At 41.2% G+C, this 20,988-nt stretch overlaps 1 protein-coding gene across 13 annotated transcripts in view; it reads left to right on the top strand.

Annotated features, from left to right (window-relative positions):
- LOC123761441 (band 4.1-like protein 4) overlaps positions 1-20,988 on the top strand; it is an 817,171-nt gene that overhangs the window by 763,923 nt on the left and 32,260 nt on the right. For 12 of the 13 annotated variants that reach the window (XR_011228615.1, XM_069324962.1, XM_069324958.1 and 9 more), the window contains 3 exons: positions 17,430-17,518; positions 18,932-18,995; positions 20,147-20,304. Coding sequence is in view for 12 of the 13 variants with exons in the window: in XM_069324962.1 (XP_069181063.1) it covers positions 17,430-17,518; positions 18,932-18,995; positions 20,147-20,304 (311 nt within the window). In the remaining variant the exon portion in view is untranslated. The remainder of the gene's footprint in view (positions 1-17,429; positions 17,519-18,931; positions 18,996-20,146; positions 20,305-20,988) is intronic. The other variant, XM_069324959.1, reaches the window with a different exon arrangement.

The raw sequence follows: 20,988 nt of genomic DNA, 5'->3' as shown, positions 1-20,988 counted from the left end.
TAGTAGGCTGAGAAGTGAGTTCTGGCTACTAGGTACGACATATATATATATATATATATATATATATATATATATATATATAATTACCTAAAATGTAATTTTAGTGTGATCAAGACTTGCTATACACCTGCTTAGTCGGGCCAGTAGTGTAATGGTTCGTATATCTTGTTAGGGGATTACGTTTTTGGTTCTGACAATGAGTGCTGCGTTGTTATTGTGACTCTTATTGTACATTAGACTTATGTAAACTTTTCCCCAATTATAAATGTACAATCATTCATGGGAAATGTTTATTTGATTTGAATAGACTGGACGCCTGCAATGGAGAGGACACTTGTAATACAGGACGCCTGCAATAGACAGGACGCCTGCAATAGACAGGACACTTGTAATACAGGACGCCTGCAATAGACAGGACGCCTGCAATAGACAGGACACTTGTAATACAGGACGCCTGCAATAGACAGGACACTTGTAATACAGGATGCCTGCAATAGACAGGACACTTGTAATACAGGACCCCTGCAATAGACAGGACACTTGTAATACAGGACCCCTGCAATAGACAGGACACTTGTAATACAGGACGCCTGCAATAGACAGGACACTTGTAATACAGGACGCCTGCAATGGAGAGGACACTTGTAATACAGGACGCCTGCAATAGACAGGACACTTGTAATACAGGACGCCTGCAATAGACAGGACACTTGTAATACAGGATGCCTGCAATAGACAGGACACTTGTAATACAGGACCCCTGCAATAGACAGGACACTTGTAATACAGGACCCCTGCAATAGACAGGACACTTGTAATACAGGACGCCTGCAATAGACAGGACACTTGTAATACAGGATGCCTGCAATAGACAGGACACTTGTAATACAGGACGCCTGCAATAGACAGGACACTTGTAATACAGGATGCCTGCAATAGACAGGACACTTGTAATACAGGACGCCTGCAATAGACAGGACACTTGTAATACAGGACGCCTGCAATAGACAGGACGCCTGCAATAGACAGGACACTTGTAATACAGGACGCCTGCAATAGACAGGACACTTGTAATACAGGACGCCTGCAATAGACAGGACACTTGTAATACAGGATGCCTGCAATAGACAGGACGCCTGCAATAGACAGGACACTTGTAATACAGGACGCCTGCAATAGACAGGACGCCTGCAATAGACAGGACACTTGTAATACAGGACGCCTGCAATAGACAGGACACTTGTAATACAGGACGCCTGCAATAGGCAGGACACTTGTAATACAGGACGCCTGCAATAGACAGGACACTTGTAATACAGGACGCCTGCAATAGACAGGACACTTGTAATACAGGACGCCTGCAATAGGCAGGACACTTGTAATACAGGACGCCTGCAATAGACAGGACACTTGTAATACAGGACGCCTGCAATAGGCAGGACACTTGTAATACAGGACGCCTGCAATAGGCAGGACACTTGTAATACAGGACGCCTGCAATAGACAGGACACTTGTAATACAGGACGCCTGCAATAGACAGGACACTTGTAATACAGGACGCCTGCAATAGGCAGGACACTTGTAATACAGGACGCCTGCAATAGGCAGGACACTTGTAATACAGGATGCCTGCAATAGACAGGACGCCAGCAATAGAAGAGGATGCCTGTAACAGATAGGACAACTATACATGATGACGTCTGTAATAGATGCAACCTGTCCTCTGGGACGATGTATATATATATACCCTCGTCATAAGCACTTCAAAACCACATGTAATTTATTCCCCGTTCATGATGAGGTTAACGTAAGGTTAGCTTAAAACGGTTCATTAATTATTCTCAAACATATAAAATGCCATTCAAAAACTGCTTCAGAATCCCCTAGAATTTTACAATAAAAGAAAACGTTTGCCTTGGAGAGTATCAAATAAAACCACAACATAATTATATATATATATATATATATATATATATATATATATATATATATATATATATATATATATATATATATATATATATATACACCACAAACAATTTCCGTTTTAAACCCTGGATTTATAATACAATACCGTAATTATAATTTAGGAATATTATTGGAAAATTATTAAGTCTTCGGAGCCTCACAAATATCTAGATAAATATCCAAGTGTTGAACCAGGGCGGGCGGCCAGGGCGGGCGGCCATTCTGTATAATCACCCTACTTCGAGAACGGCTTGAATAAACACCACTGGTAGACATGACACCTGTAGCAGACATGACACCTGCCATTAGTAATAGACGTGACACGTTACATTTTCAGCGTGTAGGCCCGAAACTAAGCGTAAGGTACACATATTACATGAGGACTAAATGCTACCTTATCTGAAACATGAACGATGCGTCTTAGATATTTAGCCAAATTGACAGTACCATTTTCGCTGATATCGGTGGGTTATCCTCACTGATCGAATTAAACGCATTGCACAAATCGAATTATACTCGTGTTATACATGTGTGGAATAACTTTGAATCACAACCCTACAGGGACAAAGGGAATGTCTCGAGTTCATGAAATACATGCCAAGATTATCTTCCTATCCTCCTGTAGCCGCAAGAACCTGAGGTGATAGGTAATTGTCCCTAGTGCAATTTTCCTGTAATGGTGATGAGCTCTGTAAATCATGAGCCAGTGACGACAGTTCTTCGTGTCATGTTGTTAGTTGCATCCAGGATGTGGTCTCGGGGTTGTCAAGCAGATTGGGGGCGTCGGGTGGAATTGGCGGGCGATTGGTGGTTTTGGAAGAGGTGCCTTGTAGGTGGTTGGTCGCTCGGGAAAATGACTTTGTGGGGGTTGATTCTAGAGGTGATGGTTGGTTAAGAGGATGGGATAGGTGGACTCTTCGGGTTGATGGGACTCCATCTTGTCGGGGGGATGGTTAAGATGATGGAAGGTGGACTTTTTTGTGGTTGTTGGGATTTGGTGAGTAAGTCTTAATAGGGGGCATGGTTGGCCGCTGATGAGTTAGAAAGGAATTGACAGCCTGTATGTTTGTGGACAGTTTGGTGAAATTATTTGTTCACCGGAAAATATAACAATTTTTTTTATTGTATTTTAATTTTATCGACAATTGGAAAACGGCGTTGTAGGGTTGGGAGCAATAAAAGATATATTTCGATTAATCTGTAGATGGAAGGGGATCTCATAGCTGCAATGAAATTAAATTATTTTATGGATTAGTAACTTTGCTTTGGACCGATGGGTGGGTAAGCTGGGACACGAGGAAATGGTGTGGTGGGTAGCAGATTCAGTGTTGTTGATGGAATTTATTGAATGTTCAGAGGCGGGATGCGAGGGAAGGAAGCGTATGTGAAAAATTATTCTGTAAGAACCGTATCATCTTGAGAATGATGAATCTCTTGATACTTACCTGTTTGGCGTTGAAATCACCTGGCATTCTTTTTTTCTTTATTAAATAATATACAATATAAAGATCATATTTACATCAATTTACAAGGGAAAATACTATATTTATATATTTTATATAATTCTCAGTAAACCAATTTTCCATATCACCGAACATGAGCCGTAAACCCCAAATGTTATACCTGATCCTGCCTCGCAAGAACTTCAATATTTTGTCTACTGAGTAACCCTCCTGCCTGCCTATCCACACACAAAAAATATAATAAAAAGATAGCATAATTATTGTATTCTTAATTTTCTTGCATTTTATGTCGATATGAAACATTAAAAACCTCATTAAATCCACTCTAATGTTTGGTCCACATAAAGCTTTAAGGGTATCTGTAATCCAGTTTACAAGAACAACTTTCTCCTTACAGAAATAAAATACATGTATATTCTCAATTTCATTGGTCACACACCTATTGCTGTCCTTAATGCCCAACATCAACAACCTATCATTTGTAGGGAGGGTCTCGTGAATATAGCGATACAATAGTTCACGTTGTTTTGGGGCAATAAATTTAACATGAAGGTTCGCCCAAATAATGATGTTCACTAGACAAAATAAGTTTGCCCATATTACTCGCCAGTTAAAGAGTGGATATGCCTCCTCTACTCTAGGAACTATATGTGGGAGCATCATACACGTGTTTACTGTTCATCATTAAAAAAAAACCTTCAACGTTACAAATCCGCCTGAGAACATCAGTTGCTTAAGAATTAAAGTGAGGTGAAATAAAGGCAAGGTCAGTATACAGTATCAAGTAGCTGACACATATTTTACAAAAATAATGCCCTGAAGCCTTTATACTATTCCTTTGCATTATTTCGTTGGCTAAAGGTAACACATAAGATAGCCAATGACTTAAGGTACGCCGTGTAAAATTGGCCTGAAAATTTCTCCCCACATTTATTGAGCTGTAATCAGGGTTGGGGATTTGGATGGTGGTGGGAGCACCGCTGGAATGATAACGTTTGGGCGCTAGGAAATTGACCCAATATGTACCTAGGTAGATTTATGAACACTATAAAGTTAGCGCGCCGGCCTCGCTGTCTTCCTAAGGGTGGGAATGTCTCCTGGACAGTATTACGTATTAATTACGACGGTGATTATAGTAATTGTGAGAGACTTAATTAGACGTTAACTTTTTTATTCAATACGCTTTTTTTTGTGGTGAAATCTGGGTTATTACAGTAGCTGCCACTGATGAAATACCGGAAGTGTTTCGTACAAAGAATAGTTCATACCGACTAGTACAGGAAAACATCTCGTATAAACTCCTTGCACTGATGTCACAGTAGCTGGTAACCCCCGGACAAATCTGGGCAAATGACATTGATGTAACATTGACAGAACGTTGATCAATGTTGTCCTAATGTTATTTCGACATCACTCTAGCATGTTTTTCCCGCAGGGTAATTAAAGAGATCTATTGATGGTTCCAGTATTGATGGCAACGACCCATTTATATCATAACATGCGTTGAACTTTTAGCAAAATGCCAGTATGGTAAATTAGGAATATTCCATGTGTTGGCGGTGTTGCCCTCTCGTGCATCTTCCTATTTGAACCTGGTAGCCTCGCGTCAAGACAATTTCAAAAGGCTGCTCCAACGTGAATAGAAGTTGATTAACAGCGTTCATATTTTTTAATTTTTTTTTTAGTTAGCAGTTTCTTTTGATAACTAATAATAGTAATCTTCAAATTAATGCTTTAGAATTTGTCGCGGCTCATTGACTTCAGATCATCAAAGGACGCAGTAGCGGCAAGAGGAATTCTTTCCCAGAGTTAATAAAAAAAAGCCTAGTACAACAGTGGGTGTGGTATAGCATAAAAGTTTATTTCATCATTAAAAAATGGAACATCTAGACGGAGTCCAGACCCTTTTGTGGTCGAGTCGACGAGAAGTTTTTCGTTTAAACCTCACTTTTTCTGTCTGGTTCTTTCAGTCCCAGTTCAGGTTCTTGGAAGATGCTTTAATACAAAGCGGACCTCCGTGTGGACGCTCATGTGCCAGCCGGAGGTCAGTTAATTCACCACAAGACTGGATTACAGACACTCTTTAAGCTCTATTAGAGTGGATTTAATAAGGATTTTAATATTTCATATTGACAAAATGCAAGAAAATTAAGAATACAATAATTTTGCTGCTTTCTGATTACATTTTTTTGTGTGTGGATAGGCAGGCAGGAGGGTTACTGTGTGTGGATAGGCAGGCAGGAGGGTTACTGTGTGTGGATAGGCAGGCAGGAGGGGTTACTGTGTGTGGATAGGCAGGCAGGAGGGGTTACTGTGTGTGGATAGGCAGGCAGGAGGGGTTACTGTGTGTGGATAGACAGGCAGGAGGGGTTACTGTGTGGGGATAGGCAGGCAGGAGGGGTTACTGTGTGTGGATAGGCAGGCAGGAGGGTTACTGTGTGTGGATAGTCAGGCAGGAGGGGTTACTGTGTGTGGATAGGCAGGCAGGAGGGTTACTGTGTGTGGACAGTCAGGCAGGAGGGTTACTGTGTGTGGACAGTCAGGCAGGAGGGTTACTGTGTGTGGATAGGCAGGCAGGAGGGTTACTGTGTGTGGATAGACAGGCAGGAGGGTTACTGTGTGTGGATAGGCAGGCAGGAGGGGTTACTGTGTGTGGATAGGCAGGCAGGAGGGGTTACTGTGTGGATAGGCAGGCAGGAGGGGTTACTGTGTGTGGATAGGCAGACAGGAGGGTTACTGTGTGGATAGGCAGGTAGAAGGGGTTACTGTGTGGATAGGCAGGCAGGAGGGGTTACTGTGTGTGGATAGGCAGGCAGGAGGGTTACTGTGTGGATAGGCAGGCAGGAGGGTTACTGTGTGTGGATAGGCAGGCAGGAGGGTTACTGTGTGTGGATAGACAGGCAGGAGGGTTACTGTGTGTGGATAGACAGGCAAGAGAGTTACTGTGTGTGGATAGACAGGCAAGAGAGTTACTGTGTGTGGATAGACAGGCAAGAGAGTTACTGTGTGTGGATAGACAGGCAGGAGGGTTACTGTGTGTGGATAGACAGGCAAGAGAGTTACTGTGTGTGGATAGACAGGCAAGAGAGTTACTGTGTGTGGATAGACAGGCAGGAGGGTTACTGTGTGTGGATAGACAGGCAAGAGAGTTACTGTGTGTGGATAGACAGGCAGGAGGGATACTGTGTGTGGATAGACAGGCAAGAGAGTTACTGTGTGTGGATAGACAGGCAAGAGAGTTACTGTGTGTGGATAGACAGGCAAGAGAGTTACTGTGTGTGGATAGACAGGCAGGAGGGTTACTGTGTGTGGATAGACAGGCAAGAGGGTTACTGTGTGTGGATAGACAGGCAGGAGGGTTACTGTGTGTGGATGGACAGGCAAGAGAGTTACTGTGTGTGGATAGACAGGCAAGAGAGTTACTGTGTGTGGATAGACAGGCAGGAGGGTTACTGTGTGTGGATAGACAGGCAGGAGGGTTACTGTGTGTGGATAGACAGGCAAGAGAGTTACTGTGTGTGGATGGACAGGCAGGAGGGTTACTGTGTGTGGATAGACAGGCAGGAGGGTTACTGTGTGTGGATAGACAGGCAAGAGAGTTACTGTGTGTGGATAGACTGGCAGGAGGGTTACTGTGTGTGGATAGACAGGCAGGAGGGTTACTGTGTGTGGATAGACAGGCAGGAGGGTTACTGTGTGTGGATAGACAGGCAAGAGGGTTACTGTGTGTGGATAGACAGGCAGGAGGGTTACTGTGTGTGGATAGACAGGCAGGAGGGTTACTGTGTGTGGATAGGCAGGCAGGAGGGTTACTGTGTGTGGATAGACAGGCAGGAGGGTTACTGTGTGTGGATAGACAGGCAGGAGGGTTACTGTGTGTGGATAGACAGGCAAGAGAGTTACTGTGTGTGGATAGACAGGCAAGAGAGTTACAGTGTGTGGATAGACAGGCAAGAGAGTTACTGTGTGTGGATAGACAGGCAGGAGGGTTACTGTGTGTGGATAGACAGGCAAGAGGGTTACTGTGTGTGGATAGACAGGCAGGAGGGTTACTGTGTGTGGATGGACAGGCAAGAGAGTTACTGTGTGTGGATAGACAGGCAAGAGAGTTACTGTGTGTGGATAGACAGGCAGGAGGGTTACTGTGTGTGGATAGACAGGCAGGAGGGTTACTGTGTGTGGATAGACAGGCAAGAGAGTTACTGTGTGTGGATAGACAGGCAAGAGAGTTACTGTGTGTGGATAGACAGGCAGGAGGGTTACTGTGTGTGGATGGACAGGCAGGAGGGTTACTGTGTGTGGATAGACAGGCAGGAGGGTTACTGTGTGTGGATAGACAGGCAAGAGAGTTACTGTGTGTGGATAGACTGGCAGGAGGGTTACTGTGTGTGGATAGACAGGCAGGAGGGTTACTGTGTGTGGATAGACAGGCAGGAGGGTTACTGTGTGTGGATAGACAGGCAAGAGGGTTACTGTGTGTGGATAGACAGGCAAGAGAGTTACTGTGTGTGGATAGACAGGCAAGAGGGTTACTGTGTGTGGATAGGCAGGCAGGAGGGTTACTGTGTGTGGATAGACAGGCAGGAGGGTTACTGTGTGTGGATAGACAGGCAAGAGAGTTACTGTGTGTGGATAGACAGGCAAGAGGGTTACTGTGTGTGGATAGGCAGGCAGGAGGGGTTACTGTGTGTGGATAGACAGGCAGGAGGGTTACTGTGTGTGGATAGACAGGCAGGAGGGTTACTGTGTGTGGATAGACAGGCAGGAGGGTTACTGTGTGTAGATAGACAGGCAGGAGGGTTACTCAGGTAGACAGAATGTAAAGGTTCTTGCAAGACAGGATCAAGTACAACATTTGGGGTTTACGGCTCATGCTCGGTGGTGATATGGAACATTGGTAAATATGATCATTATATTGTATATATTATTGAATAAAGAAAAGCAAAACAAAAATTCACTGCATTAATTTAGTGGCATCTAAATTTTGTTTTAACGGCTTCTGAATATAGGTGTTCACGTGTCTTCATTTGTTCATAGTGTTCCTCTACGAAGCAAGAGAACATATGTTCATACAGAGAATATGTATGTGAACATATTATTTTAATATACCGGTCTTATTCCAGCAAATACACAAACATAACTATGCTATTTTTTTACTATTGTTTCTTTGGTGCAGCGTTGTAACAACATCAGTTAAAAATCAAGTTGAGGTTACAGTGGGAGCCGGCGGCTGAGTGGACAGAACACTGGATGCGTGATCCTGTGGTCCCGGGTTCGATCCCGGGCGCCGGGGAGAAACAATGGGCAGAGTTTCTTTCATCCCTGATGCTCCTGTTACCTAGCAGTAAATGGGTACCTGGGAGTTAGTCAGCTGTCACTGGCTGCTTCCTGGGGGGGGGGGTGGAGGCCTGGACCGAGCCGTGGGGACACTAAAGCCCCGAAATCATCTCAAGATAACCTACATTGTTATATGCAGTTAGGAATTGTACTTATTTTCACTTAGTATTAAATCGTACTGTCAAATATATTGTGAATATTTGAGTTTACCTGAAAAACTGAATAGAAAACCACAACCTCACCTAACCGTCTTAGTTTTTGAAGATAATTGTATTGCTTCTTAATTACAATTAGTACTTAACCTATAGCTATATTGATATTACAGTTTTATAAAACTAATAAAACAAAACTAAAATATATCAATAAATTGTAAAGAAACTCAGGATATTTAAAAATTTTGTATAAAATCTATATTTTTTAATAAACCTTAAAAAGAAATTCCTGATATTTAAAACTTGTGTATAGCACATTGAAATTGAAAACTTCATCCTAAAATTCTGAGTGTCTTAATAGAAAACGAGGAGAATTAAATCGGGGGGAGAGAGTTGGGTAAATGTAACAGCCCCATAAGTGTAATTATGCACTGTGTATGACAGTAAGAAAATGTACTTATTACACTTAGTATTAAATCGTACTGTCAATTCGGAGGATGGGTTGCCCTGGCAAGTCTGGAATCCCCCGCGCTGGGTGACCAGGTTCGCATCCGGACATTACTTCTCCTTTCTTGCTTGCATTTTTAGAGAGATTTATTGGGAGATGAATATAGAGGGTTAGTAGTGACAACGAGTGTAAAATAGCTTTTGCCGTCACGAACCTACATTTGTGGCTATTTTTATCATTAAGGGGATTCGAATGCTTTTTGAGTTCAGATAAGATTCACGATTTTAAATCCTGGATGGTGTACATGTTTGTTAAAAACATTGGAGGAAAGTTATGATTCTTAGTCTAGGTATTTTTTCTTCATTCACTCAGAAGAGTTTTATTGACATTAGTTTGTATTCATGTTATTTATTGAAAATTACATATAAATGGTCTAGTTATTAGTTGTCGTAATTGACGTGAACCGGAGAAGTATATTTATACTTGAATTGAGCATAATTGTCCCACAGGAATATATATATACCAAGAGATGCTTCCTACATTTCAGTGTATATAATCTGAGAGTTATCTTTAGTCGTGGATTATACTTGCTGGTTGGTTAGTGGTGAAGTATACTTGCTGGTTGGTTAGTGGTGAAGTATACTTGCTGGTTGGTTAGTGGTGAAGTATACTTGCTGGTTGGTTAGTGGTGAAGTATACTTGCTGGTTGGTTAGTGGTGAAGTATACTTGCTGGTTGGTTAGTGGTGAAGTATACTTGCTGGTTGGTTAGTGGTGAAGTATACTTGCTGGTTGGTTAGTGGTGAAGTATACTTGCTGGTTGGTTAGTGGTGAAGTATACTTGCTGGTTGGTTAGTGGTGAAGTATACTTGCTGGTTGGTTAGTGGTGAAGTATACTTGCTGGTTGGTTAGTGGTGAAGTATACTTGCTGGTTGATTAGTGGTGAAGTATACTTGCTGGTTGGTCAGTGGTGGATTATACTTGCTGGTTGGTCAGTGGTGGATTATACTTGCTGGTTGGTCAGTGGTGAAGTATACTTGCTGGTTGGTTAGTGGTGAAGTATACTTGCTGGTTGGTTAGTGGTGAAGTATACTTGTTGGTTGGTTAGTGGTGAAGTATACTTGCTGGTTGGTCAGTGGTGAAGTATACTTGCTGGTTGGTCAGTGGTGAAGTATACTTGCTGGTTGGTCAGTGGTGAAGTATACTTGCTGGTTGGTTAGTGGTGAAGTATACTTGCTGGTTGGTTAGTGGTGAAGTATACTTGCTGGTTGATCAGTGAATTATACTTGCTGGTTGATCAGTGAATTATACTTGCTGATTGGTTAGTGGTGAATTATACTTACTGGTTGGTCAGCAAGCCAGTGTCACGGCTTTGAGCCATCGTGTGGCTGATATTATCGGCTTTAAGCCCAACACCAATCCAATGAGTCTTATTTTTTATTACCTGATGCCTCTTACCTGGTCTAAGATTACCTACCACAGAGAGCCCAGGTAATCACTCCTCGGCATCAGATCCCTCTCAGGTAGGAACCCCTCCAAGATGGGCTCAGGACGTCTGGACGTGTATGGCCGACTATCATTTATCTACTCTATAGGCTCGGGAGCCTTAGCAGCTACTGCGCAAGAGCCACTTTTGGTCCAAATCCTTTAACTCGGTTATGGTGCATGTGTGTAATTCGGGTGTGTAGGGGGGGGGGTACGTAATTAACTCGGGGTGTAAAGAGGTGTGTGGCGCGCTCAGGTAACTAAACTGAAACCATAGTGAACGGATATGGACTGTGTCTCATTGCTTACGGACATCATACATAGAGAATGGGAAGATTCCAGAAAGGATGGGAAATGCACAGGTACTGGTACTTGTGACGCCAAGCAGCACAGATCGATTGATTGATTGATAAAGATTAAGCCACCCAGGAGGTGGCACGGGCATGAATAGCCCGTAAGTGGTGGCCCTTTTGAGCCATTACCAGTATCAAGAGCTGATACTGGAGATCTGTGGAGGTGCGACTACACCCTACGTGACGGGAGATGTCTCCCGTGAGCACAGATCAAAGGCAGGGCCATAAAATTAGATAAACATGGTCTATCCTGAACACGAAACAAGGGATAAACGGAGAGAGTGTATGGAGTACAATAGAGAAACAATATATAGAAATTTGCAATGCTAATAAAGAATGTCCCAGACCTCATACATTCGATGCTCTTCCTTCTCGATCAAGAGTATCCACACAGCTGCCTAACTCAACTGGGTTCGTGTTTGCCACAGTTTAGCCGAGAATTCATCTACAATTTGTCGTAATTTCCGCGAAATTTATGACGCATAACGTTCTTAAACATGCTGCCATTACGACTCTGATTTGTGGCTGTTTACCAGAGGCAGCAAGTGAAGTGGAAGGGGGTAGAAATAGCCTAAGCTACTCTATCCCTTTAAGATGTATTTTATTGTCTCAATAAACGTACTTAAACTTGTGAAGTGGAAGCTAGCCGGGCTAGTACGACCCCCTCCGGACGCTGGAGGGCTAGTACGACCCCCTCCGGACGCTGGAGGGCTAGTATGACCCTCTCCGAACGCTGGAGGGCTAGTATGACCCTCTCCGGACGCTGGAGGGCTAGTATGACCCCTCTCCGGACGCTGGAGGGCTAGTACGACCCCCCCTCCGGACGCTGGAGGGCTAGTATGACCCTCTCCGGACGCTGGAGGGCTAGTATGACCCCTCTCCGGACGCTGGAGGGCTAGTATGACCCTCTCCGGACGCTGGAGGGCTAGTATGACCCCTCTCCGGACGTTGGAAGGCTAGTACGACCCCCCCTCCGGACGCTGGAGGGCTAGTATGACCCCTCTCCGGACGCTGGAGGGCTAGTATGACCCCTCTCCGGACGCTGGAGGGCTAGTATGACCCTCTCCGGACGCTGGAGGGCTAGTATGACCCCTCTCCGGACGCTGGAGGGCTAGTATGACCCTCTCCGGACGCTGGAGGGCTAGTATGACCCCTCTCCGGACGCTGGAGGGCTAGTATGACCCTCTCCGGACGCTGGAGGGCTAGTATGACCCCTCTCCGGACGCTGGAGGGCTAGTATGACCCTCTCCGGACGCTGGAGGGCTAGTACGACCCCCCCCCCCCTGTCCGGACGCTGGGGGGGGGGGTACTCTCCATAATGACTAGGATAGGAGTCTCGCGACTGACTTTGAATAGTTATGTGGGTGATGATACAAGCCAGGGGATGATTGGGTAATTGTGATGCATGTTAATGACTGCACGTTATCACTGTATTGCCGGTAATTTGAGTTTGAGCTTGGGTGGTTTTTGTCCAGTGTCTTGTGAAGTGGACGTAATGTCTTCAAGACATGAGAGGGGGATATTCCCATTATCCAAAGTTGTCTTCTGTGTTAAATTGGTTGATAACGTTTTATTGTATATATTTATTTTATATATATATATATATATATATATATATATATATATATATATATATATATATATATACACACACACATACACATACACGCACAAGGGGACACAGGTGGAGGCTGAGTACCCAAATGAGCCACAGAGACATTAGAAAGAACTCTTTCAGTGTCAGAGTAGTTAGTAAATGGAATGCACTAGGCAGTGATGTGGTGGAGGCTGACTCCATACACAGTTTCAAATGTAGATATGATAGAGCCCAGTAGGCTCAGTAATCTGTACACCAGTAGATTGACGGTTGAGAGGCGGGACCAAAGAGCCAAAACTCAACCCCCCCCCCCGTAAGCACAACTAGGTAAATGCTCACACAAGTTACATTCATGTTACATTGTACAATTACATTCATTAGCACGCAAAGCGTTTCGGGCAGGTCCTTAATCTTAATTTTCCCCGGAACACGCCAAATCGATTAACCACCAGGTACCCATTCACTGCTGGGAGAACAGAGGCTACAGTTAAGGATTGGCACCCAGTCAATCCTCCCCAGCCAGGATATGAACCCAGGCCAAATCGCTTGCGAAGCGCGGGGCGAATGTCTTGCCACTGAGCCATGGGGACTTCTAGGTTTAGTTAGTAATAGTTATAGAACTAGGACGTGCCTAATTTACTTTAGAGTTCAAGTATGTTTATTGAGACAAAAAAAAAATACATCTCAAAGGGATAGAGTACAAGTCATTCACAAGTCAAGCCTGGCCTCGGGTCGGGCTTGGGGAGTAGAGGAACTCCCAGAACCCCATCATCCAGGTATCAGTAGCTTAGGCTATTTCTACCCCGCCCCCCCTTAATTTACCTACCTTCCTCAGTATACTCCCCAGGGGACACCGGTACACTCCCAGGGACCTCGGTACACTCCCCAGGGGCCCCGGTACACTCCCCAGGGGCCCCGGTACACTTGAGTATACTCATACACATTACGGCACAATTGACTGAACGCACCGGTGACTTCACTAAACCACAACGTTGGAAAAGTGAAAGGCTGGTATTTATCGCGTTAAGCTGGCAATAGTGATTTAATAAGCGTCTTTAGAATGGAGTCATTATGTAGTTAAGATGTCTTTACCTGGGCTTATCATCCTCTGTTAGGCCTTGATTGTTGTTAAGAAACTTTGGGTATTGTTAAGCAAGGTGATTTTCACGTGAAAAATATTGTTTTAGCAATAAGTTAACTACCAGTCGCTTATCCGACAGTCGCTAGGTCACAGTTACTCCCTTAAGAGTACAGAGTCCCTTAAGAGTACAACCACCACCCCGCCCACTGTCACACCCTATGACGTCTCTATAATCTGAAGGACATAACAAATTCGGAGCTAATTACGTAGTTATGGAGTCCATGGGCTTGATGATGCCATTTGCCACCCTCTGGACCAGGTCAAAGGGCACTTCAGTCACTGTACAAAGGTAACCAGAAATCAGCCCTTCAGCATTGGCCAATCCTCGATATAAGGATTAAGATTTCTACCCCCCTTGAAGTAGAGGGGGATAGAAATAGCCTAAGCTACTCTATCCCTTTGAGATGTATTTCTTTCTTATCTCAATAAACATACTTGAACTCGATATAAGCCTAACATGTGTAAACTAGCGGCCTGGCGGCAAAGAATTAATTAAAAAGTTTACAATACTTTTTAATTAATTGTGTAAATGATTGGTGCAGAGTACTGCAAGTAGATGGGGTTCTTTGAACGATACGTCTGGTAAAATGTAGCGCACGATGTGTAGTGATGAATGGACGATAACTGCTGAAGTAAAGGTAATATGATCTTAGCGATCTGTCACTGTGCAAAACAAGAACGTGGGGGCGAGGATTGATCACTCTCTGGACCTTCGTTGTCTGGCTGGTATGATCTCCACCGGGAAGAGCAAGGGTCACGTAGTTCCTTCCCGAGGTCAACATGTACGTCAGAAAGTGTTAACTCACTAAATGCTAATTATACTCTGACGTCACTGTAAAAAAAATGAAAGTTGTGATAAAGCAACTTTCGTTTTGTGGTATCCTGAAATATTGAAAGTTGACAGCCTACAAGGATATCACTGAAATATTGAAAGTTGACAGCCTACAAGGATATCAGTCCTGATCCGCTCTCCACGTGCACATATTTAAGAATGAGTATGTTGTTCACAACTGTACTAAAGTAAGGTAATGATGAGTTGAAAATGCTAAGCCAGTATGACTGCATAGCATTTATAAAAGGGATACGAGGACAATGGGCTGGGATCAACTGAACTATTCGCACACCCTCCGTCACTATGTGATGGAGCGCGAAAAGATACGTGAATTCAGAGACAATTTTAAAACAAATGTCCAAGAGATGTGTAAATATTTCATTCAAAATGATCTGCTGCCAGAAATCTTAGCCAAACATCCCCAGTTTGCTAACTATAGGTAGTAACTAAGTGATTGTAACCTATCCACCGCTGCCCACTGGATGGGGGGCGGTGTGCAGGACAAACATATCAATTGTGACACTAGCTCTCCACATATGTCAGTTGCTTAACTTAGAAACTGTACTTGTGGTCGATAGCAAACCCATTAATGATGTGACGACGTATATTGAATTTTGTAACTAGCTCATCAAGATTGTAACTTGCTTAGCTAAATGAATTGTGGGGTTCAGTCCCTGAGCCCATTATGTGCCTCTGTAACACTTTCCGCAATCGCAAACAGGATGGGTATGGGATGCATAATAATTGAACTAAACTAAAACTTTTTAATTATTTTTGTTCGACAAGAGTTTCACACCTGGTTGGAATAGCCTGCCGTTATAAGTAAAGTATCTATCCCAGCCTTCCATAGCATTTTTAACTTTATTCATAAGGTAGGATAATTTTTGGCAAATTGCGACGCAGCCTTCTTTGTCGCACACCCTGAAGTACCACCTCGCCAACGTTCACAATGTCAAGAAACTATCGTACTAAAGTGTCCTCTCCTAACCTACCAGAGGACCCAAAACAGAAAACGGGACAGTACGTCACTTTTGCCAGCCGCTTCCATTTTCTTGTAAGACGATTTTAGGTCTTATGTAACGCACACGAGCGAAAAGCGACGTTATTTGTAAGAGAACAGGTTGGGACTAGAAATATTGTTACATTTGATTAGTTAATTCATTATAGCTGCCATAGTTTTCATGTGTCATTTTACATAGCCAGGAAGGAGATCTGGCTGTAAAACCTTTGCTGTATAATTTGAATACTTAATTGTCTTTTTATTACTGAGAGTTAATAACCTGGACTAATTATTAATAGCAGATTGTCTAGTGATTATATTTTGTTATAGTATATCATAATATAATTAGAATCATATATATATATATATATATATATATATATATATATATATATATATAATATATATATATATATATATATATATATATATATATATATATATATATATATATAATATATATATATATGTCGTACCTAATAGCCAGAACGCACTTCTCTGCCTACTATGCAAGGCCCGATTTGCCTAATAAGCCAAGTTTTCATGAATTAATTGTTTTTCGACTACCTAACCTACCTAACCAAACCTAACCTAACTTTTTCGGCTACCAAACCTAACCTAACCTAAAAAGATAGGTTAGGTTAGGTAGGGTTGGTTAGGTTTGGTCATATATCTACGTTAATTTTAACTCCAATAAAAAAATATTGACCTCATACATAATGAAATGGGTAGCTTTATCATCTCATAAAAAAAATTGAGAAAATATAATAATTCAGGAAAACTTGGCTTATTAGGCAAATCGGGCCTTGCATAGTAGGCCGAGAAGTGCGTTCTGGCTACTAGGTACGATATATATATATATATATATATATATATATATATATATATATATATATATATATATATATATAATATATATATTTATATATATATGTATATATGTCGTACCTAATAGCCAGAACGCACTTCTCAGCCTACTATGCAAGGCCCGATTTGCCTAATAAGCCAAGTTTTCCTGAATTAATATATTTTCTCAAATTTTTTTCTTATGAAATGATAAAGCTACCCATTTCATTATGAATGAGGTCAATTTATTTTTATTGGAGTTAAAATTAACGTAGATATATGACCGAACCTAACCAACCCTACCTAACCTATCTTTATAGGTTAGGTTCGGTGTGGTAGCCGAAAAAGTTAGGTTAGGTTAGGTTAGGTAGGTTAGGTAGTCGAAAAACAATTATTTCATGAAAACTTGGCTTATTAGGCAAATCGGGCCTTGCATAGTAGGCCGAGAAGTGCGTTCTGGCTACTAGGTACGACATATATATGTGTATATATATATATATATATATATATATATATATATATATATATATATATATATATATATATATATATATATATATATATATGTGGATCCACAAGGTCTTCTCTGAGTACTCTTTATTTTCTTCTCCGAGGCTATGGGTCCCTACACTTGCACCAGAGGTGGTACCCCTCATATATATATTATTTATTATTATTATTATTATTATTATTATTATTATTATTATTATTAATTATTATTATTATTAATTATTATTATTATCATTATTATTATTAATTATTATTATTAATTATTATTATTAATTATTATATTTATGTTGATCCGCAGGGTGAGGACAATATAGAATACTTCCTGGGTCTCACTCCATCAGGAGTCATAGTTCTCAGGAACAAGGCGAAGGTTGGCAACTACTTCTGGTAAGTCTTGAATACTTCCACACACGTTTACAATTAATAATAATAATAAAAAGATCTGTAGTACTTGTATGTTTAAGTTACGGCAATAATTGAATTATAATTTGTTTTCAACGAATTTGTATAATTATAACTAGGCTACAACTCATTCTGGAATCATTTTATGTATCTCATTTCTCTCGATATATCTCTCTTCTTCAGCATCAGTCTTCTCCCGACCCTCTTTTACGCCCAACTAATTTTCTTTAAATGCTCTTTAACGCGGCAATTTGTTCTCCACGAACGATATCTTGCGTTTACATTTTTGTTTTTGTCTCCCAACCCACCTGAGCTGACACCTTTGATTGATAAAGCCTAGTGCATAATGAACACTATTGTCTGGTGGTGTAGCTGGTATTGTATGCCATGGTTGTGGTGTCCTGATGGTGGCTTGATTTGCATTTAACAGTTTGAGTTTAAATGCGCAACAGGATTGTCTATATAAAAATAATAAATTTGGGTTGAGAACAGTCTCCCAGCTGTGTCGAAGCTCAAAAATTCTTCAATCAAATGCAAATCAAACCCATCATGATTGAGGAAAGGTGTATAAGTTTCCTAAGTGAATGAATTCTAAATTCCTTTTAGACGGAGTTCTTCATAACACCGACCTATCTTACCTTACCTTAATCAGTTCATGCAAGAATTACATGTACTGTAATTTGTAACACTGAACTTGTAATGCTCCTGTTCAAAAGTTCTTTAAAAACTCTCTTGGGGGGGGGGGGGAGATATGTATATAGAATATTTCTTGTCTCCTGAAAGCAAGTTCAGTAAGAAATGTTTGCTTGACATTTAAAATAGAGATTCAGCCTTCATAAAATGTCGTATGCAAACTAGTATTGTAAAATGGCTTAATAAGTTTCTTATATTTAGAGTTTGCAATACATTACAGTCAACGTTTCTGTAAATGTTGGCCACTCATTTTGGTTCTCACACACGTAGACTTGGAGGACTTCGTAGACTTCGAGGACACATTTGTCAAGCACTTAATTAAGGTGTCGAACTACGAAACCTGTACATTTAGTCTCGCTCTTGACAGCTTATAGTTTACAGTCTATAGTTTGACAGTCTGTATTTCTTAAGCAGTTTAGAAACTTGGAAACGGTGCGAGATAGTTCTTGACCCAAGGTTATTATTTTTATTATTATTATTATTATTATTATTATTATTATTATTATTATTATTATTATTATAGACAACCTTGTACAAATTCGGAGCTTATAGACTGTTTAATAAATGCAAACAAAGCCGTCATGATTCAGGAAAGATGTATAAATGGACACATAAAGGGAGGATAAAATCCTAAGACCTAGTCATCTTTCATATAAAACTAATATTTGTTTTGTTGTTGTATTAATAACCTGTGTTGTTCCCTAGGCCAAGAATTTCCAAGGTGTACTTCCGGGGCCGGTTCTTCATGCTTCGTGTACGAGACAAGAACGTGAGTATCCATCCAGTAGTCATAGTACCTATGGTGACTACAGATCCAGTAGTCACAGTACCTATGGTGACTATAGATCCAGTAGTCACAGTACCTATGGTGACTATAGATCCAGTAGTTACAGTACCTATCGTGACTATGGATCATAGTACAAAATATGAACTGTTGTACCCAAAGAAGATCTAGTATAGTACATTTACATTACTAAATTAAGCTTAAGGTTATGCATGATGTTGTTGTTATAGATTCAGCTACTCGGAACAAGTTCCAAGTAGCACGGGCTATGGTGAGCCCGTAGCTTACCTGGCACAGGAGCGGGGCAAGTAGCACAGGCTATGGTGAGCCCATAGTGGATTTACCTGACACAGGAGGGGTGCCGTTCTGCATGAATTAAGATGATGTGTTTGTAGCTGTTGGTTAAACATGATATTGTGGCTGAAAGCAACAATTTTTTGTATGAAATGTAATTATTGTATTTGTGGAGGCAATGACTATAATTTAGTATAATTTTAGATAATTTTATCCCCTAGCTCGCCCATCACGTAATCTTCACCAATACAGTACTACCTGTCATCTATCTTCCTGACACTATAATCCGTAATTTTTTAATCTGTCAGGGAGCATTCCATCATCAGTCACATAATACAATTGCCTACTGTATTTCCACAACAAGCAAGGTAAAGCACTCTTAATATAAGATTGTGTTTAATATATCCCTCTGTTTTCTATTTCAATTTTCCCTAGAATCTTAAGCATTGATATTGATAATAATGGAATGTTATAATTTTGTCAGAGTAAAAATAATTAGTTTTTCATGTTCTACATTCAGCACGAATATTATAGTGAGTAAATATGTCATATTTCTTCATTACATACGTAATGCTAGGAAGCTTTGGGTAGCTTTGAGTAATTAGGCGGACCACACCTACCTGATATTAGATGAACGTATAGCTAGTTTTTTTATCTACACGGTGTAAGCTTTCATATAGAATAGGGGAGCAGCACATTGCTGTGTATACCTAAGATTGTTAACACAAAAACAAAAAAATCCTACCTAGCCCTATTCCTTTCAAGAAGTTTCTCTGCCCTGCTTGTTCCCTTCAATAAGTCACTTAAAATAGCTACTATTCCATAATCATCTTCCATTACAGAACTCCGAGAACACATATGGGTTTGAGACGCCGAGTAAGGCTGCCTGCAAACACTTGTGGCAGTGTTGTGTGGAACATCACGCCTTCTTCAGGCTGACACAGGCCTCGGGCAACTCCCCAGCTGCTATCTTCTCCCTCGGCTCCAAGTTCAGGTACAGGTAGGATCACTGTGAGCGGCGGAGCTCTTGGAGAGGAGCTAGGTGCCTGAGTGAGAAAACTTCAAAATTGAATGACGAGTGTCTGGAACGCTGTCTTAGGGTTTTACACTAGCAAGCATATGCCGGAAATGTGTGTACGTTTATGGATGTATGTATGAATTATAGATCTCATTAAATCTGCTGATATACCTACATCCTTGACCTTTCATACTAATTTAGGGTAAATATATAGCTATCACTCAAAGTTAGTAATTAGAAATTCCATATAAAAATGCATGCATTGTACAGTATGGATATACATTATATGTATATAATATAATTTTGGTAGTACAGGATTACTAACCGCTTCAATAATCTGGTTTATTATTGTTTCCCTAAAGCATCTGCCTTTTCTTTATAAACAAGCTGAGGTACACAGTAGTATGGTGCTACCCTATTCTATATGAAGAATTACAGAATACAGTATTGATCAAATATTAGTTGTATCTTCATCTAATTTCCCATCTCATAAGATGGTTTGCTAAATTAAATTAAGTATGTTGCATCATAATAGGACCCTTCAACTTTAGTAAAGACACACATTTAATTGAATAAATGATATAGCTTTGTATTGTGCATATTTAATACCTAGAGTGCCAGTTGTCTCGTGCAACCAAAATGTCTGTTTAATGGGAATACTGGTAT

Source organism: Procambarus clarkii, chromosome 15 (assembly GCF_040958095.1).
Source record: "Procambarus clarkii isolate CNS0578487 chromosome 15, FALCON_Pclarkii_2.0, whole genome shotgun sequence".
Lineage (NCBI taxonomy): Eukaryota > Metazoa > Arthropoda > Malacostraca > Decapoda > Cambaridae > Procambarus > Procambarus clarkii.
The sequence above is the reverse complement of the archived record's forward strand: the minus strand, read 5'-3'. Positions and strand labels throughout refer to the sequence as shown.